General features: G+C 40.8%; 1 protein-coding gene across 2 annotated transcripts in view; it reads left to right on the forward strand.

The window, feature by feature from the left end:
• The first annotated feature begins 129 nt into the window (after positions 1-129).
• PRKCB (protein kinase C beta) overlaps positions 130-25,803 on the forward strand; it is a 674,437-nt gene continuing 648,763 nt past the window's right edge. Inside the window, exons 1-2 of one of the 2 annotated variants that reach the window (XM_043975695.1) lie at positions 130-1,413; positions 2,132-2,163. In XM_043975695.1, the coding sequence (XP_043831630.1) occupies positions 1,241-1,413; positions 2,132-2,163 (205 nt within the window). In that variant the 5' untranslated portion in view covers positions 130-1,240. The remainder of the gene's footprint in view (positions 1,414-2,131; positions 2,164-25,803) is intronic. The other variant, XM_043975696.1, reaches the window with a different exon arrangement.

Genomic DNA, 25,803 nt, shown 5'->3' on the forward strand with positions numbered 1-25,803 from the left:
ATGTTAATTTATAATATTAATAGTTCTCTGATACATAGCTTATGTTCATATAGAGCTTTGTGGTTATTTTATCAAGTGCTTCCCTCCCTCACAACAACCTTGTGAGGTAGGTCTAGTAGAGATTATTATTTACATTTTGCTGATGAGGAAAACTTCTCAAGGAGATCTAGTGACTTGGCCAAGCTCTCACAACTAGCAAGTGAAGAATTTTCTTTTAAACCTTCAGGTGTTTTATCTGACCCCAAAGGTAGAGTTCTTTCTAACAGGGACATTTTTGGTTTTGTTCAGTTCTCCTTGTCACATATGCACCCATCACCATCTCTGCAGAAACTGGAAAGCAGGAGGTGCGTCAAGAAGACTTTATGAATGGCAGTTGAAAGGAGATGGACATTTCTTCACTGAATCTATGTCCCTTACTGTCAAGATGACACCCTAAAATAGATCTTGAAAAGGGGAGGGGGCGGCACCGCGGCTGCAGGGAAGGGCAGTCAGCATAGAGAAAGAAAAGGTGACTGTCATTGAAGCTAAGCCCGCGATTTTCCAGGCAGATTTCCACATTTGGTTTTCATCTCAATTTAAGACCTCCTTTCTTCTTTCACTGTTACCGTGGTCGGTGTAAGGACGGTGAGAATGAATGGGGAGACTCTGCTGATTGCGGAAAGGAGCCGCATCTAGGGGCAATTGGGCTGGTGGTGGTGGTGTCATTGGGGTCCATGTAGGAGTTGGGAGCCTACCCTTGCAGCTGCAGTGATACCCGAACCCTGCAAAGGAGAAGCTGCTGGGGTAGGACTTTGGCTGGTCCTAATGTAAATAAGAGGCGGGCCAAGCAGTCCAGCCTGGCTCAGTTATGCAAAACGGGAGCTGGGGCGCTGGGACAGCTCTGGCCACGCTGCGGATGCGCGAGCTGAGGGGAGAGGGGGGTTGGGGAGGTCTGAAACCGCAGAGGGAGTGCGAATATGTAAATGAAAGCCTGTGATGGGTGTGGCCTGAAAGAGTAATGCAAATGAAGGGGCGGTCCCTGTGGTCTCCGCCTCCCACCCCCGCAGCTGTGGACAGCGGTGCAGAGCGCAGCTGGAGGAGCGACGGCAGCTGGGGGCAGTGACAGCTCGGAGCTCCGCTAGGCTAGGCGGCGGCGGGGCGACAAACCGCACGGCGAGGGAAGGAAGACCGAGCGGCCCCGGCAGCTGCTGTCGCCTCTTTCCCAGCCCCCGGTACCTCTCGGCTCTTCCTTGCGCGCAAGATGGCTGACCCGGCTGCGGTGCCACCGCCGAGCGAAGGCGAGGAGAACACGGTCCGCTTCGCCCGCAAAGGGGCCCTCCGGCAGAAGAACGTCCACGAGGTGAAGAACCACAAATTCACCGCCCGCTTCTTCAAGCAGCCCACCTTCTGCAGCCACTGCACCGACTTCATCTGGTGAGCGCGCGCGCGCGCGAGGCGTCCCCCGCCACCTCCTCCCCGGGGGGATCTCAGCTTCCCCACTCCCCACCCGCCCTGGGGCGCACTTGCCTCTGGCCCCCTCTTACTTCCCGCCCCATCTAACCCCCTCCTTCCCCTCCCCGACTCGGGCCCCCCCGGCGGCTGGCGCAACCTCCGCCCTCCTCCGCGGCCACCGCTGCAGTAGAATCCCGGCCCCAGAACCTGTCCTTCTCTCAGGGGTTTGAAGTCCCCCCCCCCCCGCCAGCCCCACTTCGGGGACAGATGCCTCTGTTGTAGCCCATCCCCTGCCGTCTCCTCCTGCCGCTGTCCCCTGTTGCTACCAAGGCACCCCCGCCCTCTCCGCGGCCCCGGCGCTAGGGACCTGGAGCCTTAAGCCCGCCTTAACCAGCTCCCGGCTTGGCAAGCGCGCACTGACTCCGGATCCTGGGGCCACCGTGGGAGCCCCCTCTGAGCCACTAGTTCGCTTCCCCCAGAGCCCCAAGACCAACCAATAACTTTGCGGCTCCACTTCTGGGGGGAGAGGGGCGGGGCGGGGCACGGCGTCCAGGCTCCCTGCGGCCCCCTGGAGCGGGAGCCTGCTGAGCGCATCCCGTTCCCTCAGGATCCCCGGGGCAGGTGGGAGAGGGAGAGAAAGGGAAAGGAGAGGGCGGGAGAGAGACTCTCAGGGTAATGTGTCTTCCGTCTCCTTTTGCAGGGGATTCGGAAAGCAGGGATTTCAGTGTCAAGGTAGGTGTTACCTGAGGATTCTCCACTGCATAGACGCTTGGTGTGTGCGAACAAATGTCTGCCTGCGATGGTCTGTGGAAGCAGGCCTGAGTGTGGGTGGGTGTGAGCTCGCCTGAGCGGCCGTGTGGCTAAGCCTAGAGCCGGTCCATATAAAGTTTGGGACCAGTAGGTAGGTTTAAGCAAGGGGAGCCTCCCGGTACGTCTCTAAGATAAGAGTCCTTAGCCTCAGGAGGAAGGCCCCGGGGAGAGAAGGAAACGTTTCTTTAACCCCCGGGGGTGACACAAGGCAGGAAGCTTCGACTGCCCCAGCCGATGGGCCACCCACCTAGGTGGGGGCTGGCTGGCTGATGTGATGGTGCTCACGCTGAACTTCCTGTCATACAGTTAATTCCATCTCCAAGCCTCTGGGGGGCAAAGAGGGATGGCTTGAAATGTCAAGAGAAGGTGGTTCCTTCTACTTTCCTCTCCTGCTACCCCTCCTCCCGTGAATCTTTCTCCAAAGTATTAGGCCAGTGAATTTAGGTTGGAGTGTCATCATGGTCCTATCCCAGCCTTAAACACGTTGATAATCTCCCTCCTCGAGACAAAAAAAGAACAAAAAGAGAGACCACAGAAGGATTTTGGTCATCAGCCTTGATTTGAACGTTCAAATGACACATGAGCCTTCTTCCCTCATTTCAACTCTGTTTCTTGTCGTACTTACTTCATCTCTGCCTTCATTTTTCTGCCTCAACTGTGAACCAAAGCCATGGGTTCCAGCAATAGCCAACCCTCTCCTCTTCAGAACCTAAAAGAATCCAATTTCTTTCTGAAACTTTTCTGATATGGCCTGTTAGGGCTACAGGTGGTAATTAAAGTCAGACTGATTTTCCTCAGAAATTTGCCTCAAAAATCATTCACAGCAAAAACACAGCCTTGCCATTTGCCATTCTACATATCTGCTGAGATCCATAACTCCTTAAATCCCTTGAGTTTGGCCAGTAAATAAATACTTTTCAGCATTTATTTACAAGATAGACTCAGTTGTCTCAGTGTTTAGGAGCTCATTAAGGTGTTTAATTTTTTTTTTTAAGAACTGAGAGGTAGCTGAAGTTTCTGACTGTATCAGAATCACAATGTCGAAACTGTATGAGATCTTAGAGATTATGAAACCATAGAATCATAGGACTTAGAGGTAGAAAGGACCTTAGTAAAGATCATTTGTTCAATCCCTCCCTCCTCCTTTTTTCTTTACAAAAAGAAACTGAGGTTCAGAAAAGTGAATGACTTGCCCAACGTGATACAGCAGAAGTGGGACTAGAGTCTTTTGACTCCAAGTTTTGTGCACTTTCTTCCTCCTGCATTAATAACAATAAAGCATATAAAGCTCTTTTCCAACTTTAAAACATCACATAAATGTTGAATGGAGCACTGGTACTGTAGCCAGGGAGACCTGACTTCAAATCTGGCCTCAGACAATTACTAGCTTTGTGATCCTGTTCAAGTCTTTTAACCTCTGTTTCCCTCCAATTTTTCAACTATAAAATGGGGATCATAGCACCTACCTCAAATGGTTGTTGTGAGGATCAAATGAACTAATATGTGTAAAGCATTTAGTAGCATGCCTGGCACATAGTGGGTGCTTAGCTTAATAGATGCTCTTTCCCTTCTCCCCTATCTCACTTGAGAATTACAACCCAGGGAAATATAGGTATTATTTTTCCCATTTTACAGATCAGGAAATTGAGGCTCAGAGAGGTTGAGCGATTAACCTGTGGTCATACAGCTAACAAGTGTGAAAGATAGGGTTTGGACCCATAGATATCTTCCTTACTCTTAGTCCATTCTGCTACCTGATAACACCGTGTTGCTTCTTTATGTCCAGAATTAATGGGATCCTTTAATCAGATGAGTGATTGTCATTTTCTTTGACAGTCAGTGATTTCACTTATACTTCTAAGCTAGTTTGAGGGTTTCCCCCCCCCCTTTTCTTTTCCAGAGCCCTCAACGGAAAAAAATAATCTCATGTTAAATATAAATACAATTGCAACAGCTGAATATTTCAACAAGGTTAAGTGGTGATCAGTGAAGCCTTTGTTCATGAGAAAATTTGCATTTAAAAACTGGCCAGAGCTACCCAACTTCAGGCTTGTTTTATAGTTGGAGACTCTCAATACCTTGCAAAGGACTCCAGAGGGCTAATTTCATCTTAATGGGACTAAGGTGGGCATAGACTAATTTTGGGCTGTTTTAATAGCTTCTTTTTCAGTCTTCCCAGAAAATAATCTGGCTATATTTTAAAGGCTAAGATTCTTCTTAGAGTAAGGAAAACCTGAATTCAAATATTTCCTTAAGCACTTTTTTCCCCCTGCAGGGCAATTAGGATTAAGTGACTTGCTCAGGGTCACATAGCTAATGTCAAGTGTCTGAGGCCGGATTTGAACTCAGGTCCTCCTGAATTCAGGGCCGATGCTTTATCCAATGTGCTACCTAGCTGCCTCCACAGGTGGGAAGTACTGAAGCTAGGACCTGAACTTTAAGGCCTCTGACTCTGATACCAAGGCTCATTCCACTGTGGCATACTGCCTACTATTTAGTTACCTATTATTAAAAATCAGAGAAGTCATCAAAAGTCATAAGGTGCGATCTAGTCTTGCCAAGGTTTCCAGATGACTTCACATCTGCAATGGAGAGGAAAAATCATTTAGATGACCCTTGGCATTCATCTCCTCTAGGAATGGGCAAATTTTGTGGAAACTTTAGGAACTCAGTTTCTATTTTATTAATGAAGAATAACTTGGGCAGCTAGGTGGTTAAGTGGTTTGAGTGCCAGGCATGGAATCAGGAAGAACTGAGTTTAAATTCAGCCTTGGACATTTACTAGCTATGTGACCCTGGGCAAATCATTTAACCCTATTTGCCTCAGTTTCCTCATCTGTAAAATGAGCTGGAGAAGGAAATGCCAAATCACTCCAGTATTTTTGCCAAGAAAACCCCAAGAAGGGGTCACAAAGAGTAGAGCACAGCCGAATAACCACAACCATTTTTTCAAGTTCCCAATAAAATGTGCAAATTCTCAATGTAGAATTCACTAGCCCCACCTCTTCTCAATTCTTCCACATCACAGCCATGATGTTGGTGAAAGTTAAGAGCTGGGCAGGACCAGTTATATAGCCAATAGATCAGGTACAGTGAGATCTCATGGTGGAACCCTGTGAGTCCAGCTTTTAGAAAGACAAGACTTATGTTCCCCTGAACTCTGGCTACATTTTGCTATCTCCTCCTCCTCTTCATTATAGAGTTTTCTGTTTGGACTGGTTAGAATGACAGCTAGGCTGGATAGATAGGGACAGAAAAGACAGGCCCAGGAATCTTGATACCTTGAGTGAATACTAGGAGAAGGATGGAGAACTTGGCCATAAAAGTAGAGGACACCAAATGGTACTAAATGGAGATAATGATTTTGGTGATCTCTCATATAGAACCATCCCTGTACTCATATTTACCTTGCCTATTACTATAGTTTCTCTGGTTACAGTGAATTACAGTATTTTAGTGGTAGAAGGACCTTGGAGATCACCTCTAGTTCAACTTCCTTCCCAGTTCAAGAATACAACATTAAAAAACTTTTTATTGATTATCATGTTTGAACATCACCTTCATTTCCAAATATATTACTCCTTTAACCTTCTATTCTGTTGTAACAAACCATCCTTTGTAACGGAATAAAAGAGAAAAGTTGGGGGAAACAGTTCAGCAGAATTAACCAACCCATCAACTGTGTCTTACAAGGTATACAGTATTTCATACCCTAGTTCCTCCATAACAATCTTGTTGTTATCCTTTTAATTGTTTTTCATTTGTGTCCCACTCCTTGTGACTCCTTTTGGGTTTTCTTGACAAAGATACTGGAGTGGTTTGCCATTTCCTTCTCCAGCTCATCTTACAAATGAGGAAACTGAGGCAAACAGGGTTAAATGACTTGCCCAGGGTCACACAGCTAGTACATGTCTGAGGATGGATTTGAACCCACAAAGAAGAGTCTTCCTGACTCCAGGCCTGGCACTCTATCCTCTTGAGAGGTATTCAAATAGAAGCCAGTGATAGGCAGTTTATTGTCTCATGAAGCAATTCGTTGGACTGACGTAAATGATAGAAGTTCTTCCTTATCTTCATTGGAAATTAGCCTCCCTGTATCTTCTGCCGATCAAGCCTGGTTCTGCCCTCTCAAACTCCACAGAACAAGCCTATTCCCTTGTGCTCATGGCAGCACTTTTAATCTGTGAAGACAGCTATCATATCTTCTTTCTTCCAGAATAAAGATCTGGTTCTTTTAGTTATTCCTTTACATGTTCTTAGTCATGTTGCTCTTGCCAGGCTTTACTCATTAGGCATAGAGATATTCGTGTAGCCCACAGATAAGTGAGGAGGGTTCGTTAACGATTAGTAACTGCATGTCATTAACCAGTTTGTTGGACCAAATGAGAGAGTGACTTAGTCACAGTGTACTCATCTGCCAAATTAAGAAGGTTGGGTTAGTTTGTCCTTAATGTCCCTGCCAGCTCTGATTCTATTAGTCCATTCCTCTTCTAAGGCCCCTTCCTGCTTTGTTTATTATGCTATGTAAGTCGAAGTTCAGTTTGTTACAAAATTTCAGAGCTGAAAATGACTTTAGAGCATCTGTCTTTTCAGGAATGAAGAGGAAAGTGAGGTTGAGTGACTTGCCCAAGGTCATAGTTGGTTGGCCCTTTCAGAGTCTAATGACAAAAATGCAGTAGAAATCTTTGGGTTATGACGGGTTTTGTCTGAGAAAGGGAGTTGCTTTATTAGCAGCAGTTGATAAGAGTCTTATTTTTGGTTTCATGGTATGAAATACAGGTCTGGAGATCTGTGCAACAAAATACTAAGTAAATATGGAAAATGTGACCTTTTTGGAATCTGGTGGATATTGTAGACTAACTCCAAGATATTGACTTTAGGAAAAATAATATTTTCTGAGTACCAGTGATATGGAAGGTCCTGCCCAGAGACCAATTCAAAGAGTTCCTAATTTGGATGGATAAACAGGGAAAAGGATCCACTCTGGGAAAGAGAGTTGAATAGTTATTTTTTTTTAAAAAGTATAATTGTGTACTTTCAAATATGCTTGTTGACGAGTTCTTCAGGGGTTTCTGAGAACTATATGGGCCCAGGAGGACCTGAGTTCAAATCTGGCCACAGACACTTACTAGCTGTGTGACCCCAAGCAAGTCACTTAACCCTGTTGCCTCAGTTTCCTCATTTATAAAATAAGCTGGAGAAGCTGCAGTATCTTTGCCAAGAAAATCCCAAATGAGATCAACTAGGAGTCGGATACTATTGAAATGACTGAAGAACAATAAAAAATACTCTTTTTGATGATTTCTTTGGAGGGTTTTGAGATATATAGATACCTTTACATCTTTGGGATCAAAGGAAACCTTTTTTGGCTATAGGTAGTTAAGTCATTGATTCGTAACATAAAATCTGTTATTTGCCATTCCAAAATACCCTCTTGCTGAATGAAATCTTAAAAGGAAGCTGTTATGTTCAGATTTTAGATGATGCATCTATGATCTGGTTCCCAATGATTCTAGAACCTCTTTTTCTGATTTCTCACAGCCCTTTTTCTCCTGCCAAGGAAGCCCTGTGTGCCTCTGTATTTGTCTTTGCACAGGATTCAAGTGAATTTCATTTTATTTTGAAATATTTCCACTCTTCCTTGAGAGAAATGAAGGTGGTATTTCCAGTTTCCTCATCTGTGAACTCAAGGGTTTGGATTAGACAATTTCTGAGCTCCCTTTCAGTTTCAGATTTACTCATGTGGCTTAGTGGAAGGAACCCTAGGCTTGGGGGTCAAAAATAACTGGTTTTGAATCCCAATTCTTCTGCTTACTAGCTTGGTGACACTGGGGGAAGTTACTCTGAGTCTTCATTTCCTGATCTGTAAACTGGATATAATACTAGATGCATCACTTCCCTCTCAGAGTTATTGTGAGGTCAAATGAAGTAATATAATTATAATTAAAATGTATATAGTACTTTAAGGTCAGTCAATTTGTCAGTCAACAAACATTTATTAAGTACCTACTATGTGCCAGACACTGTGCTAAAAGCTGGTTCAGCTAGGTGGCACAATTAATAGAGTGTTGGGCGTGGAGTCAGGAATAGCTGAGTTTAAATCCAGCCTCAGACACTTACTAGCTATGTGACCCTGGGTAAGTCACTTAATCTCTGTTTGCCTCAGTTTCCTTGTAATAGCATCTCCTTCTCAGGGTTGTTTTGAGGATCAAATGAGCTAATATTTGTGAAGTCTTAGCATAGTGTCCAGCATACAATAAGCACTATATAAATATTAACTATTAGTATTGTTGTGGTGGTTATATAAAGAGGCAAAACGCAGCCCCTGCTCCCAAGGAGCACACAGTTGAATGGGGAAGACAACACACAAACAATTATGTACAAATACAACACCTGCAGGATAAAATGGAGATGATCAGTAGAGGAGGGGGATTAGCAAGTTTCTCACAGAAAGTGGCATTTTCCTTAGGATGCTGAGAAAGTCAGGGAGTCCAGGAGGCAGAGATGAGAAGGGAAAGAATTCCAGGTATGGGAGACTGCCAATGGAAATGTCCAGACACCTTATGGACCCTTACAACAACCTTTGAGATAGGTTTCCATTTTACAGATAAGGAAACTGAGGCCTGGAGGAGCTAAATACCTTGTTCATGGCCATCTGGTTAGGAAGTGTCAGAGGCAAAGTTAGTATTCAGGTCTTTGTGGCTCTATATCCTACCAGCCTGTGTCAGGCTGCCTCTCTACACATAAAGGTGCCTTAAAATCTGAAAAACCCTATACCACCATTAACAGGAAACCAGGATTGGGAATTACTTGTAACACTACATAAATCTTACCTGAGCAGCACTTAAACATTATGGGTCCCTCTTAAAAGAAGGTGGGGTGGAGCTAATGGACAAAATGGGTCTTTGTTAGACATATCCATTGGAAGTTTGAATGAAACTTCTTCCTAAGAAGTAAAACACCCTGTTCTTTAAGGTGGGGATGGAAATGTTGCTTTAATAGGACATCAGGAGGTGTTACTCTTCTGTTGACTAAATTCCAGATAATAATCTGACTTCCTCTTTGTCCATTAGTTGCATTTTGAGTTGATTGAGGAAGAGCTGAAGAGCAAGCCCTAATTATCAGATTGAGATAAAAAGAAAAGCAGTTCAACCAATGTTTGTTGAATGAATAAGCGAGAAGAGTAAGTGGACAGTTGAGGCACACGTGAAGTAAGGTAGAAAGAGGGCTGGTTTTTGAGACAGACAACCTGGGGCCAAGGTCAGCCCTGTGGTACCAAGTAAGGTTGCTCTGAGCCTTAATTTTTAGTCTAGAGACAACTGGGTGATATGGTAGATAGAACACAGCACTTGGAGTCAGGAAGACCTGAGTTCAAAACCACACTCAGTCACTTACTGGCTGTGTGACTCTGGTTAAGTCTTGACCCCTGCCTTAGTTTCCTCAGATGTAAAATGAGGATAATAATTCTACCTACTTCAAAGGGTGTGGTAAAGTGCTTACTACAGTGTTTGGCATATAGTAGGTACTTTTCTTCCTTCCCTCCTTCTCTGAAAAAGGGGATAATCAAACTTGTACTACCTGCAAAATGCTATAGATGGGTATTCCAACCATTTTTCCAAGTACTTCTTTAACCTTAGGGCCTTTCCTATTCCCCTCCCCTGTTGATTGTCTCCAATTTATCCTGTCTGCATTGTATTTGTATGTTATCATTTGCAAGTTGTCTCCCCCATTAGACTGTGAACTCCTTGAATTTGGAAATTAAACAATTAGGGATTCCTTCCTTTGGTTTAAGACTTGTTGGTTTGGTAAAATTATAAATTCTTGGTGAAGGGTGACATTTCAGTTAACAAACATTTATAAAACACAGATCACTGTACAGTACACCTGGGGAATTTTCAAAGTTTTGCTAAGACACAGTCCTTGTACTTAATGAGAACTTGAACTCTAGTAGGATGAGCAGCCACAAACACTGATTATTCTAATAGACAACATTATAAGGTAAGTGAATTAAAAGAGATCCAAAGCAAAGTGCTGCATGAAGTATGGGGAGGAATCTCAGTTCTGACCAAGGATATCACATTGGGAGATGGGACTTCCTAAACCATTATGCTTCTCTGGAGATCAGGTTATGATACTGGTGAATAGAGAAGACATCACAAGCACAAAAGTCTAAGGGGAGTGTTGGAAGGAGTTAAGGGAATACTGAAGACGTATTTTGTTGTCATTGACCTTTTGATGAGTCCTAACTCTTCCCTTGGCTTCTTATGTATCATTCTGAAAGCTGAATTAGAAAAGAAGAAGCATTATACAATGAGAAGGGTTTTGGACTGGGAATCAGTAGAACTGGGCTGGAATCTTGCTTTTGCCACTTAGTAACTATGTTACCATGGGCAAGTCACTTGTCTTTCTAAGTCTGTTTGCTCATACATAAAATGGAGGTGATGATACTTGTACTACCTGCCTCATGGGGTAGGTGTGAGACTCAAAAGACTTAATATTTCCCTAAAAGAGTATTGGTGCAAAATGGTGGTTAGTATTAATCTTTAAACATATGGCTTAAATAGGCATTTATAGGATTGGCTAGAAATCTATGGGGAAGCTAGGTGATGCAGTGGATAGTGTCAGGCCTGGACTCGGGAAGAGTGATCTTCCTGAGTTCAAATTTGATCTCAGACACTTACAAGCTGTGTGACCCTGGGCAAATCTCTTAAACCCGTTTGCCTCAGTTTCCTCATCTATAAAACGAGCTGGAGAAGGAAATGGCAAACCACTCTAGTATCTTTGCCAAGAAAACCCCAAGTGGGGTCATGCAAATTTGGACACAAATGAACATTTTTATGGGAAAAATGCATTTCTAGTTCCAAGCAACTAAATTAGAAATGTTTAATTTCTTTATTTTGAGGGGGCGAGGTGAAAGCTCAGTTTTCTCATCAGTAAAATGGGCATGATAATTACTAAGCTGCCTACTTCAAAGGGCTATTGTGAAGAGCAATTACTTTAGCTTTATAGTTTTAAAACACACCATCTGAAAGTGAAGGATGGTCATGAGAAATCAGTTGTGTTTATTTGAGACTGTTAGGGGAATTAGGGGATCTGTTTGTCTTGTAGTGGGCAGAAAAGTGGCCCAGGCCAGGGCTGGAACAAAGCAATATAATTTCTTTTTGAAGTTTATTATTGCAATTTTATTTTAATAGGTCATTGCAGCCTCCCCATTTCATTCTCACTTTCCCATTCTCCTTCTTGCCAGATGGGTAATGTTGTTCCACTGAGCTAGAGGAGGATGAAGAACACATTGTTTCCATGCCACCATCAGCCGCTCTCATTAAGTTATTTTATATCCTAAGTGTGGACTCTGGGAGTAACAGTGATAAAGCACTTCAGTTACATAAGGTTAACAGGACAGGTGGCCTTGCAAAGGAGCTGCTCTTGGGGAAGTGCTGACCCAGGGGAAATTAGCTCGCCTTCCTCCCCAGGGAGTTTGCAAGTTGGAGGGACTAAATTTTACCCATGAACCTTTGTCTTGGCTCTCTTTCAGTTACACTTCTGCAATAAGACAGTACCAAGGCCCAGAGGCAGGCAACCTTTTGCTTGGTAAATACTGGATACAGTGAAGTGGAAAGAACCCTGGTTTACTGGTAGCAAGGTGCGCTTGGGTTCTAGTCCTAACTATATGGCTAGCGAGCTCTGTGGTCTTTGGCAGGTCTCTGCTTTTCTGGGCATGGGTTTCCTCCCGTGTCAAATGAAAGTTTTGGACTAATTGATCTCCAGACTTCTTTTCCATTTGAATATCCTAATTTCTAACCTCCATTCTACCTCTGAAATAATTTGATCTATTTAATTTAAATCAACAAATATTAAAAGTAACCACTTGTGTAATGCACTGAGGCGAAGGAAGGAAGGGAAGAAGGAAGAGGGACACAAGTATTAATTAAATGCTAAGTGCAGGACACCTTGCTAAGCACTTTACAAATACTATCTCATTTGATCCTTATAACAGTCCTGGGAGGTAGGTGTTATGATTGTTGCCCTTATTACTGCCCATCATAAAGTTGATGAAACTGAGGCAAACAGAGGTTAACTGACTTGTTCAGAGTCATATACCTAGTAAGTGGCTGCAGCCAGATTTAAACTTAGGTCTTCCTGACTCCAGGCTCAGCACTCTATTAATTGTGCCACCCATTTTCCCCATATAGTTCAGGTATTTGGCTGTTGTATAGAAAAAGAATTGGGTTTGTTCTGCATGGCCCCAGAGGGCTGACTTCAGAACAATGGATGTAAGCTATAGAGAAACAAATTTCAGCTTTCCATGAGAAAGATCTTCCCAACAACTGGAAGTGAAATAAGATAACTTAGGTATTAGTTAGTTACATATTACTAAAGATTTGCAAGGGAAGTCAGGATGAATGCTTGTTGGGTATGTGGTAGGAGAAGTTATTGTTCATGTGCAAGTTGGAGGGGGCAGCATAAATAAAGCACTGGCCCTGGATTCAGGAGAACCTGAGTTCAAATTGGGCAAGTCACTTAACCTTCATTGCCCTGCAAAAATAAATAAAAATAAGTGCAAGTTGGAGCAGTTGATGTCTGATGTCCTTTCTTGCCACATGATCTTATAATTTCTTGAACTAAGCATATCTAGTGGAGGGCAAGCAGAATGATAAGAGGCCTGGAGATTATGCTGTATAAGGAATAGTTGAAAGCACTAGGAGGATAAAAGAATATTTAGGGGATATAGGAATACTGTCGTCAAGTATGGCAGGGAAGGAAGGAAATAAACATTTATTAAGTACATACCACTGTGCTAAGGGCCTTCCAAATATTTGATTCTTAAAAGAACTCTGGGAGGTAGTTGCTGTTATTACACTCTCTATATATTGAGAAAACTAAATCAGACAGAGGCTGACTTCCCAAGGGTCACACAAGCTAGTAAGTATCTGAAGTCAGATTTGAACTCATATCTTTCAGAGTTGACTCCAGGCCCAGAGCTCAAAGTGTTGTGCTACCTAGTTGCCTAGCACTGTTTTGTGGGAAAATAATTAGAGTCATTTTGCTTGATCCTTGGGAGAAAGCTAGAGTCAGTTTATGGAAGTTAAAAGGAAGTGAATGTCACCTTTTTCTTATAGGTGGAACTATCTCAAGGATACAAAGATGAAATGTTCCTCCTCCATGGAGATCTGTACAAATAGTCATAATAAAAGTTAGGAAATTATTGGATCACAGGATCATACACTTATAGATGGAAGAGACCTTAGAGGTCATCTAATCTAAGCCCCTTCAATTTACAGATAACCACACTGAAGCCCAAAGGTTAAAACACATGTTAAGTGGTAGAGTTGAGATTTGATTACAAATCCAGTTCTATTTCCATGGCATTATCCTGTCTTTTCATGAAGTCAGTTACGGAGTCCTGAGATATTGAAGGTGGAAAAGATAATTTTTAGCTGAAGTGACTAGGGAAGGATTTGTTGAGGAGTTTATAAATGAGTTGAAACTTAAAGGAAGGGAAATTTAAAGAGGTTGAAATAGTAAACTTAGAGAGACCATTCTAGTCATCGGGTACGATATACACAAAAATGAAAAAAGGCAGTAAAAATTCTGAGAATGGCTAGGCCTTTCTGGCTAGAGAATAGTTTGAGATGAGAAATAGTATGAAATAATGATGCAGTGGTAGGTGGGAGCCAGATTGTGTTTAATATTTTTCCTGTTCTGCATTTGTTTATGAACTTTTTAATGTCTGGTACATAGGTTTTTCTAAAGGTGCCATGGGTAGCTGAGAAATAAATATATTCCTCTCTTTTCCCATTTAGTAATAGCCAATGATCTATCATATCTAACTTTTCTAATGTTCTATTCAGGTCCTTAACTTGTTTCTTGTTTCTCTTTTGGAGACTCAGATTATAACGTACCTTGCATACTAGGCTAATGAGCTTGTTTTATTTGGTATGAATTGGGAAGACACTTAAGATTTGCAATCATGGTAATGGCACAATGAGAACTGTGTATATTATATTACTTGGGAAATGATGTGATAGATTTGTTAAAGAGAGGAGAGACTAAAGATATGGTGACCAATGAGGAAGCTATTACATTGGTTCAAGTGAGAGGTGATGAGACTTTGAAGTAGAGTGGTAATAGCATCAGTGTTAAAGAGGGTATATATAAATTTGAAAGACATTTCTGAAGTCGAATTGGGAGGATGAAATTATTTATTTGATTGGAGATGGGGAGGTTGAAGAAGGAAGAGTTAAGAGTGACTCTGAAGTCAGTCTCTAGCCTGGGATTTTAAGAGAATACTGATGTTGTCAACAGAAATACTTAAGATTTGAGAAGGTTCAGGTTTTAGGAAGGAAGGTGTTGAGTTCATTTTTAGACATTTTGAGTTTAGAGGTTCCAATATATCAATCATAGGGGCATGTATACCTGGGAGTTGGAAGTGTGGAACTGGAGCTCAAGAATGAAGTTAGGGCTAGAGTTAGAGATTTGGGAGTAATTTGCATAGAATTAATGATTGTAGTCATGGGAGAAGATGAAATTGCCAAGGCACAGAGTATAGAAGGAGGAAAGAAAAGGGTCCATGACTAATGCAGAAATATGTTCAATGTGATTGTATATATATAACCTATATCAGATTGCTTGCTGTCTTGGGGAGGGAGGAGGGAGGGGAGGGAAGGAGAAAAATTTGAAACTAGAAATCTTATAAAAAACAAATGTTGAAAACTATCTCTACATATAACTAGAAAATAATAAAATACTTTTATGATTTAAAAAAAGAAAAGGGTCCATGACAAAACCATAGTGTATATTTACACTTAGGCAGGAGGAAGGGACAGAGAAGCATGTGAAGAGGTATCATTCAGAGATGTATGGAGAGAACCAGGAGAGAGAAATGGCATAATTCAATACTGCAATGTATTTTCTCATTTTATCATTATAGCAATCCCATGAAGGAGATAGAGATGGGGTGATTACTTCCATTTTGGTTATGAGGAAACTGAGACTTGGCTGATGGGATAATGTTTCCATGATGGTGAAGAGGATACAAAAAACCAACTATTCATGCTTCAGCAATCCTTTTTTTATTGGGCATGTTCAATAGGCTAGCAAGAGGGAAAACTGAGAATGGTCCTTTTAATCTCCCTCTCTCGCTCTCATTCTCAATTCTGGGGGTTGCATTTTACTAAGAATATTGACAAATTTATAATTAGGATGGAGAAAGGACATTGGCATAATAGAATTAGATGAAGAAATCGAGTCTCTTAGCTTCAAGAGTAGAAGGTGTGTGTGTGGGGAAGGAAGGATTACTTCACTCAAGTATTTGAACATTTGGAATGTGGAAGGCTTGTTTCCTTTGACAACAGTGAGAAGAACTAGGAGAAAATTATTAGCACTTTATAGGAACACCTTTGTTACAATTAGCAATGTCCAAACATGAAATGAGATGCTGTGGGACATCCCATGTACCCTGTCACTAGAGGAAAATAGGCAAAGGATGGATAACCAGTTCACAATAATATTGTAGAGAGGATTTTTGCTGAGTACAGATTGGTTTATATGGCCTCTATGAGCACTCCTGGGCAGCTAGGTGGTATGGCAGATAAAGTACTAGACCTGGAGTCAGGAAGACTCATATTTCTGAGTTTAAGTCTGGCCTCAGACACTTACTAGTTGTGTGACCCTGTGCAAGTCACTTAAACCTTTTTGCCTCAGTTTCTGCATCTGTAAAATGAACTGGAAAAGGAAATGGCAGATCACTCCAGTATCTTTGCCAGGAAAACCCCAAAGGGGTTATGAAGAGTCAAACATGCCTGAAATGACTGAACAAATAGGACCTCTTACACTATGACATCCTATGATTCCATAAAGAGCGGAAAGGATATTACAGTCTTGGGAATCTTTATCAACATGGTGTATTAAAGAGGGACTAAAGTTTGCAGAGGAAAGTACTAGGAGCTAAGGCTGAAAAAATAGTTTTGGAACAAATTGTGGATAGTCTGACATTCAAGGATGAGGAGTATGGATTAGTCTTAGGTCCTACTCTTAGCTTTGTGGCCTCAGGAAGAAATTAGGCCTTTTTTTCTCTTATTCCTCATTAGTACAATGATGTAGTTCAAGTTGATACCTAAGATTTTCTCCAGTTCTACAGTGCTTTGAACCTATGTGTTTATCCTGGGGACCACAATGAGTCATATAATGTTTTAGAGCAGGCAAATAAAATACATTTCCATATCCTTATTTTAAGGCAATAGGTCAAAGCTGCAAAGTGACAAGTTTAGGCTTAATATGTCCTGACAATTTGAGTTTTACAAAAGTTGAATGTGCTATCCCAAGAGGTCATGTATTCCTCTTTGTTAGAGATCTTCAAACAAAGGTAGCATTATGGCTTGTCAGTCATATCATAGAAATGATTCATGTTAAGGTATTAATGGCCACTGACATCCCCTCTAACTTTGGAATTTTGTGATTTCAATAGTTTAAGACTGCATGATAACTTTTGGGACACCCTGTAATAAGAAGGTAGGTAGTGTGCAGGATGAATTGAAGGCAGAAGAGATCTGAGGCAAAAATGTTCTCCTGGTGTCCTTTTGGTCTTCTTGACTCTGTTAAATAAAACTACCATGCTTGATACCAGTGTTAGCCTGAGTGTTTGCAGGGGATTTACCTGGGGAATGTTTCTAAGTATCACTTTGGTAGTGGCAAAATGAACCAGATAAAGAAATTTTCAGGGGCACTGGAGGCATAAAGGCTTGTTAGAGGCATAACCCCTTATAGTAATCCAGGTATGAGGCATTATTGTGGTGATTAGGAGAATGGAAAGCCAGTGATGAATATGAGGGGGGGGGGAAGGAGAGGGAGAGAGATATCAAAGGAACAGGACTTGATGACTGAGTGAAATTACTACTAAGGTCAAAGTGTTGGAATTGGGCATTGAAGTGCATTTAAAAACTCTGCTTTCATTAATGAAAGCTCTTTGAATCTGTTGTCTTAGCTTAAAAAGGAGGCATTTGGATTTTCATGTCAGTCTTACTGTTGATTGATCTATTTTTAGTGTGGTTGCTAGATTATTTTTGTGATTCTAACAATCAGTGTATCACTCTATCACATCTTTAGGAGTATTGTGTAATTAGAGAGATAACATCTTTTTAGAAATTATTTTTTTCTCTTATATAATTTTAAAGATGAGAAGTTAGTATTTAGTATTCTTTCACAGCAACTTTCTACTGATTTCAGCTATTAATTAACAAGTATTTCAAATCATAGAATGTCTCAGTTTGAAGAGACTTGAAGAACCTAAGGTTGAGATACTTTCTTTTCTTTCTTTTTTTTTTTTTTTTAGTGAGGCAATTGGGGTTAAGTGACTTGCCCAGGGTCACACAGCTAGTAAGTGTTAAGTGTCTGAGGCCGGATTTGAACTCAGGTACTCCTGACTTCAGGGCCGGTGCTTTATCCACTGCGCCACCTAGCTGCCCCTAAGGTTGAGATTCTTAACCTTTTCTGTTGGTGTTATGAAACATATTGGCAATCTAGTGAGGCCAATAGACCCTTTTTCAATATAATGCTTTTGAATGCATAAAATAGGATACACAGGATTACAGAAGAACCCAATTACTGTGAGTTATAAAGTTATACAAATATTAAAGAACCCCAAAATGAGTACAGAGCCTCCAGGTTAAGAATGCTTGATCTAGGGGGCAGCTAGGTGGCAAAGTGGATAAAGCACTGGCCCTGGATTCAGGAGGACCTGAGTTCAAATTCGGCCTCAGACACTTGACACTAGATGTGTGACCCTGGACAAGTCTCTTAACCCTCATTGCCCCACAAAAAACCCCAAAACCCAAACCCAAAACAAACCAAAAAAAGAATTCTTGATCTAGAATGTTAAAGCTGGAAGGGACTCTAGAATATATGGCATAGAATATCACAGCTGGAAGAGACCCCAGTAGTCAAGTTGGGAGGGACCTTAGAAGATAGAATATAGAATGTTAGGGCTGGGAAAAATTTTAAAACAGGAATTAAAATTCAATAAAAATCCATTAAATACTTACTCTGTGTGTGCAAGGGACCATGTTAGACACTGGGAATATAAAGATAAGGGACAGCTAGGTGATACAGTGGATAGAGCAGCAGACCTAGAGTCAGGAAGACCTGAGTTCAAATCTAGCCTCAGGCACTTACTGCTTATGTGACCCTGAGCAAGTCACTTAACCCTGTTTGCTTCGATTTCCTTTTCTGTAAAATGAGCTGGTGAAGGAAATGACAAATCACTCCAGTATCTGTCAAGAAAACCTCCAAAAGGGGTCATGAAGAGCTGAACACAACTGAAATGAATGAACAACAACATATAAAGATAAATAGTGACCAGGTCTTTGACCTAAAGGAGCCTACATTTTTGGAGAGTAGGGATGGGCTACAACATGTATAATATGATTGTATGTAATTGGGATTTGAGAATTACATTATTTTTACTGTGATAAATACATTTTCTGTGGCAGGCTCAAATTTCTGTGTCAGATTGGGTTTGTCCTCTTTTCCACCCCTGTACATGGGGAGTCCTGGAGGAGGTGCACACATGAAGGCAAAATGGCTTCTGGGTAAGGCAAACAACACAGAGTCCAACAGTAAGTCAAAGATCAAGCTGGAAGTTTATGAACAGAGTCTTTGGTGCCAGCAGAGTTAGGTAGGCAATGTAGAGAAATGATGGGAACTGCATAGGCATAGCAAAGGGAGCTATATAGAGGAAGTAAGGGAAACTGACAGGTAGTTGTGGGAAGTGATCACGAGCAATAGTAGGCTTGTACAGGCACTGTGAAAAACTAAAAATAGAAGAGGTTAGCCCTAATTTTTCTCTTTGGTCAGGGTTTTGTTCTAAATGTACACTGTATCTGAAGAATAGAGTACATACAAATTGTGAGAGAGGCAGCCTCCAAATACAGTTTTGAGTTACAAATGTATGTAAAATCAAGTCAACAAGCATTCATTTGTGTATGTGTTTTGTTTTTGGTGGGGCAATGGGGGTTAAGTGACTTGCGCAAGGTCACACAGCTAATAAGTGTCAAGTATCTGAGGCCGGATTTGAACTCAGCTTCTCCTGAATCCAGGGCTAGCCTTTATCCACCGTGCTACCCAGCTGCCCCCAGTGTTTGGCTCTGTGTAGTATTATGCAACACAGGGACCCTGTAGGAGCCTGAAGGAATGGGTCTAGCCAGAAGGGAAAAAAAGCTCTTTTGAATTTCTGTGGGTTTAGTAAAATATTTTTGGTGTCATTGACTCTGTTAAATAAAACTTCTATGCTTAATACTCTTATTAGCTTGAGTGCTTGCAGGGGATCTCACATTTCCTTAGTGGGGAATGACATAGAATGATGTTTCTAAGTGTCATTTGGGTAGTGGCAAAATGAACCAGATAAAGTTCTCAGAGGCACATGAGGCAGAAAGGCTTCTAAGAGGCTTACCCCTTATGTCAGTTCTTTGCCACTAGAATTAGGCCTGTGATTTCATTGATATAGGAAACACTTATGAGGAGTCTCCCTTTACCAATGCATTTTGGCACTTTCTCTCAAATCTGTAGCTTTAGTTGCTTAGAGCAGTGGCATCAAACTCAAATAGAATCAAGGGCCATTAAATAATCCATAAAGATCCTTGTGGGCCACATATTAACTTAGAAAACTATATATATTAACATCACCCATGTTTTATTAATATTTTTATTTAAATATTCCCTGATTATATTTTAATTGGGTCTAGGTTGTACTTGGGAGTGTTATAGGCTGTATGTGACCTCTGCCTCTGAGTTTGAGATTTCTGGCCTAGAGCAATCTAGAGCTAAATGGCTTTTCCAAGGTCCAGTGTCTGTTATAGGCAGAATTTAATCCAGATATTCCTGGTTCTGAGACATTATGCCTTAGTACCTAACCCCCACCCCTCCCCACCCCCATAGTGATAGATAGTACAAAACAAAGATTTGTTGTTGTTCGGTCATTCTGTCATATCTAACACTTTGTAACCCCATGGACCATACTGTCCATGGGATTTTCTTGGCAAAGATACTGGATCTGTTCGCCATTTCCTTCTCCAGTGGATTAAGGCAAACAGAGGTAAAATAACTTGCCCAGGGTCACACAGCTAGTGAGAATCTGAAGCTGGATTTGAACTTAGGTGTCCCTGACTCCAGATTCTATCCATTGAGCCACTTAGCTGCCTCAAACAGGGATGGGAGGATGTGAAGAAATATCCAGGTAGAGTACTCTGTGAAGATTTGAGAAGGCAGAGAATCCATTTAGCTGGAGGGATCAGAGAAAGCTTCATTGAGGAATTTGGACCTGAATTGAACCTCGGAGGAAGAGGAGGATTATAAAAAATAAAAGTGAAGAAGGAAAGTTCATTCTAGGCATGAAAGGCAGCCTGCATGAGTACATGGAGGTGGGAGATGGTACACTGAGTCCGTGGAAGAGCTAGGCGCCCAATGTGGCTGCAATGCAGAGTATGTGAAGGGGAGTAATAGGAAATGAGGTTAGAAAGGTAAGATGCTGTGAGATGCTCGAGGGTCTTCAATGTCATGCTAGCATTTTAAACAGAATGTTGGAGCCGAAAGGAACCTCCAAATATAGCATATTAGAGTGAAAAGTCTCCCTTCATCTCTCATTATCTAGTCTCTAACTTCCTCACTTTATAAATAAGAAACAGACCCAGAGACAAGAAGTAAGATGCTCAAGATGATGCAAATTTTGTTGTTGTTGTTGTTGTTGTTGTTGGTAGCAACCTGTTGCCTAGCCCTCAGGACTATGTTCTGTCTATTATATTGAATTATTTACTGTGTCCTCAGCCCTGGGAGAGGTATCATAGCTATTAGATGTAGTTCTCCAGTGAGCTCATAATCTAATTGAGGAAGCTAGAGAAATATACAAAGAATAATTGGACATAATTCACATCAGTCTTCAGGGAAGGTTTGGGTGATATGACAGAAGGATCTGACCTTGGTCCTATATTAGTTATCATTTTTATATGAGGATGACTATAGATACCCTCAGATTTTTTTTAAAGCAATTGGGGTTAAGTGACTTGCCCAAGGTTACCCAGCTAGTAAGGGTCTGAGGTGAGATTTGAACTCAGGTCCTGACTCCAGGGCTAGTGCTCTATCCACTGTGCCACCTAGCTGCCCCTTAGTCATCATTTTTATCAGTGACCTAGGTGAAGGCATAGGAAACATTCCTATCAAATGTGAGGAAAATAAGAAGCTGGAAGGAATTAATGATAAAATAGGTGACTGAACTAGGATTCCCCAACTCTCTATGGATTGAGATAGTAGACTAAGTCTAGTTAGAAATTTAACAGGGATACATGTAAAATCCTACATTTGTAAATACAAGATAGGAGAAATGTGGATTGACCACTTCTTATAAAGAAGACCCTGAGGGCTTTTTTAGACTTCAAGCTCATCATCAATCAACAGTGTAACGTGATAGTCAAAAGACTGCATTTACAGAAGGATAATGCCAAGAATGAGGAAGCTCGTAGTCCTTCTGCCTCCTGCCCTGGCCAGATTACACTTGCAAGTGTTGTCTTCATTTCTGGGTATCCAGTTTTAGGAAGGATGTTGATAAGCTAGAGAGATCCATTGAAGGATACCAAGGTTAGAACTAGGAACAATAGATGGAAGTCAGAGAGGCAAATTTCGACTTGGTGGAATGAAAAAAGTCCTAACATTTAGAGATGTCCAAAAATGAAACAGACCAGAAAGTTCTTAGACCAAGCAGAGGTTATCAAAGTCTAAGTGATGTTGTAAGAAAAATGCCCATTTTGTGCATGGTTTGGAATGGATAGTTTCTGACGTCCCTTTCAGCTCTGGGATTTAGCGGTTGGGAAACCTGTGATCTAGGACTCAGGTAAGTTTTTCTGTGCCTTAGGTGCTGTGGAGGGAAAGACTTATGTGGGGAAGAATAGTTAGCAAAATGATGTTCATTCTGAAGCCTTGGAATATTAGAAGAAACCCCAGAGATCATCCAGTCCAAACTTCTCATTTACAGATGAGGAAACTGAGGTCCAGAGAGTTGAAGGCTAGTAAGTAATGAATGGAGTTTAAGTTTGAACTTGGGCTTTCTGATTCCCATGTTCAGGGCTGAATACCCTTCAGGATTTAGAGACCTCTTCTTGCCTGCCATTTACAGTACCATTTGTGTTATGTAGAAAACTCCAGAAAGTAGAAGCATTGTCTGAGATCTTCTTCCTCCTACCTCTCTCCCCTATCCTACATGAACCTATTTAGAAACTTTTTGACAGCCTCTCCAACTGTGCCGTATTTTCTTTTTTCAGCCTAGTATGGGGTCTCTTCAATAACAGGATAAAACTACTCTTCTATCTGTGGAAACTGGTGTCTTTTTTGAGTGGGTGAAGAACTTGAGAAAGGAGTAAGAAAAATAGAAATGGAAACTTTTAGGAATACCTCTCTGAAAATGAAACTGGTTTAGTTGGAGGAAAGCTAGATTTGCAATCAGAAGACCTAAATTCGAATCTAGGCTCTGCCCTGACTTCCTTTGTGGCTTTGTGCAAATTTCATCTCTCTAGCCCTCAGTTTCTTCCGAGGTCCTTTTCAGTTCTGCATCTGTGATCCTTTGACATTATCTAATCTGGCCATTTTGCTGCTTCCTGTGAAATGGAAGTCTAAATGGGGAAATGTTGCAGAATTGTCATCCTCCTCCTGTTCTCCTACCACCTAACGTACCCATAGTCCATGTAATAAAAGTATAGATAATATAGACTGGAAATAAAAATTCTTTTTAAAAAAATTTTGGTGAGGCAATTGGGGTTAAGTGACTTGCCCAGCTAGTAAGTGTGTTAAGTGTCTGAGGCTGGATTTGAACTCAGGTCCTCCTGAATCCAGGGCCAGTGCTCTATCCAGTGTGCCACCTAGCCGCCCCCAGAAATAATAATTCTAAGGTCTTACTGACTTTACTGACAAGTAGAGCCTGAAAAGGGAAAGATAGAATCTTATGTTTAGATTTTATGGGGGACTAAGTTATGGGATTTATATCTAGGATGAATTTTACAGGTTATATAATTGAACTTTCATTTCACATATGTGGAAACTGAGGTCCAGAGAAGTTAAGTGATTTTTTCAAGGTTACCAAGCTAATAAGTAGGAGAACCAGAATTTGAACACAGTTCCCCTTCATTGTAATCCAACAAGCACTTATTGAAGACCTACTGGGGGGTGGGTGTGAGGTACTATGGTGAATTATGCCCCCCTCATGCAACTTGACATTTTACTTGGGGTGGGGGAGGATATAAAACACACACACACAAACAAACAAACAAAATAAAAGGTGAACTGAGAAGGGTAAAAGAACTAGCAACTGGAGCAATTAAGGAATTGGCATCTGAGATGAGCCTTGATAGAAAATAAAAAATCTGACAGAGATGAGGAGAGAGTACATTCCAGACCCAGGGGAAAGCTTGTGCTAATGAATAGTGGTGGGTGATGAAATGTCAAGTTTAGGGAATATCGACTATATGATGGAGAGTAATGTGAAATAAGACTGGAAAGGTAGATTGGAATTAAGTTCTGGAGGTCCTTGAATAGCAAACTGGAGTTTATATTTTATTTTAGTGGTAATAGGGTGCCACAGAAGTCATTTGAGTAGTGAAGTGAAATAGTCATATAATTTATGAAGATTATTTTGAGGAAATACAGACAAGTTGGACAGCTTTGAAAGTTATTTATTGAATTTTAAATTAAATATTTAAAAGGAAAAGTAAGATAAATTTAATAGAGATTCATGGTTTTATATACAATCTTTTTTCTGTTCTGCCTTTTTATAGAAATATTTTATTTCATATTTCTTAAATTCAGAATAAGAAAATAATGAAAGATTATTTTAGTAGCTATGTTGAGGATGAATTAGAGAGAAGAAAGACTGAAAGCAGGGAGATCAGTTGGGCGATAATTAAAATGATCTAGAAGATAGAATTTTGTTGTTCAGTTGTTTCTTAATGCCCATATTTGGGGGTTTCTTGGCAAAGATACTGGAGTGGTTTGCCATTTCCTTCTCCATCTCATTTTATTAACGAGGAAACTGAGGCAAACAGGGTTAAGTGACTTGCCCAGTGTCACACAGGTAGTGAATGTCTGAAGCCAGGTTGAAGATAGAATAGGAGGGTCCAAATTAGGGTGGTGGCCATATGTGAATGAGAAAAGGGAATGAAAATGGGAGTTGTGGAAGTAGAATGGACTGGACTTGGTAATTGATATGACTAAAATAAAAGGCTAGTGGAAAAGTCATGAATGATTCTATACTTTTAGACCTGTGTAACTGGAAGAATGATAGTGCCTTCAGCAGAAATAGGGAATTTTTGATTTGAGGTGGAGATATCTTGGAGACAGATAGCGATAAGAGACTAAAATTCAGATGAAAGGTTAAAGCTGGATATATAGATTTTGGAGTCATCTGCATAGAGATGGGAATGAAACTATGAGAGTGATTGAGATACCTAAGAGATAGAACATAGAGAAGAAAAGAAGGTCTAGGGTAAGATATTGGGGGACACTCATGCTGAGAAATTAGAAGACAGTTGACAGGTGTAGTTAGAGAAGTAAGAGTAGAACAAAAAGACAACAGTATCTTAGAAGACAAAACAAAATCTATAGGAAAGGCAAGGAGGATAAGGACTCAAGAAAAGGCCATAAATTGAGAAGTTTATTGATCATTGATAACCTTTGAGGGAATTGGTGGGTTCAAGAGTTGGATTGCAAAGGTTTAAAAAGTGAATGGATGGAGAGAAAATGAAGTCAGCAAGCAGAATTTAGCAGTGAAATGCAGTATAGATAGGTTAAAGGATGATAGCTTAAAGGGATGATAGGTTCAAATGAAGAGCTGTTTCCACCCCAAGTTCAATTCATTAGTTATTTCAAAATTCTAATAATAAAAGTACTTTAAGATATAGTATAAATAGTATTGGGTATAGAATCAACAGACCTGAATTCTTACTGTGGTGTAATCCTTAGCCCCTTCGAGCCTCAGTTTCTGGATTTATAAAGTATAGATAAAGCTTGTATTATTATGGAAATCAAAAGAAATAATGTTTTTGTAATTATAAAGTGCTCAGTGAATTTTTAAAATAGATTTTATTGATATCTTTTGTAATAATGTCATCTAGATTTCTCTCTCTATCCAATCCTCAACCATTCTCCCAGACAGCAATTCTTTATAATCAAGAATTGAAAAAAAGAAAAGAAACAAGAGGAAAAAGGAAAAAAAATCAGCAAACCAGATAATTACATTAGAGAAATCTGAAACTATATATAATATCCTGCTCCATGTATGCCTCACTTCTGTAGAGAAGTGGGCATAGGTATCTTTTCATCTCCTTTCTTTGGTGACATGCTCGATTTTTATAATTATACAACATCCAGTTTTGATAGTTTTATTGCTCTTTTTTCCATTTATATTGTAATCATTGTGCATATTATTTTCCTGGCTCTGCTTACTTCACTTTGCATTAGTTCATGTAAATCTTTTCATGTTTCTCTGTATTCATCTTACAGCAGAGTAGTATAATTGCATTTATGTATGTG

The sequence above is a fragment of the Dromiciops gliroides genome, chromosome 1 (assembly GCF_019393635.1).
Source record: "Dromiciops gliroides isolate mDroGli1 chromosome 1, mDroGli1.pri, whole genome shotgun sequence".
Taxonomy (NCBI): domain Eukaryota; kingdom Metazoa; phylum Chordata; class Mammalia; order Microbiotheria; family Microbiotheriidae; genus Dromiciops; species Dromiciops gliroides.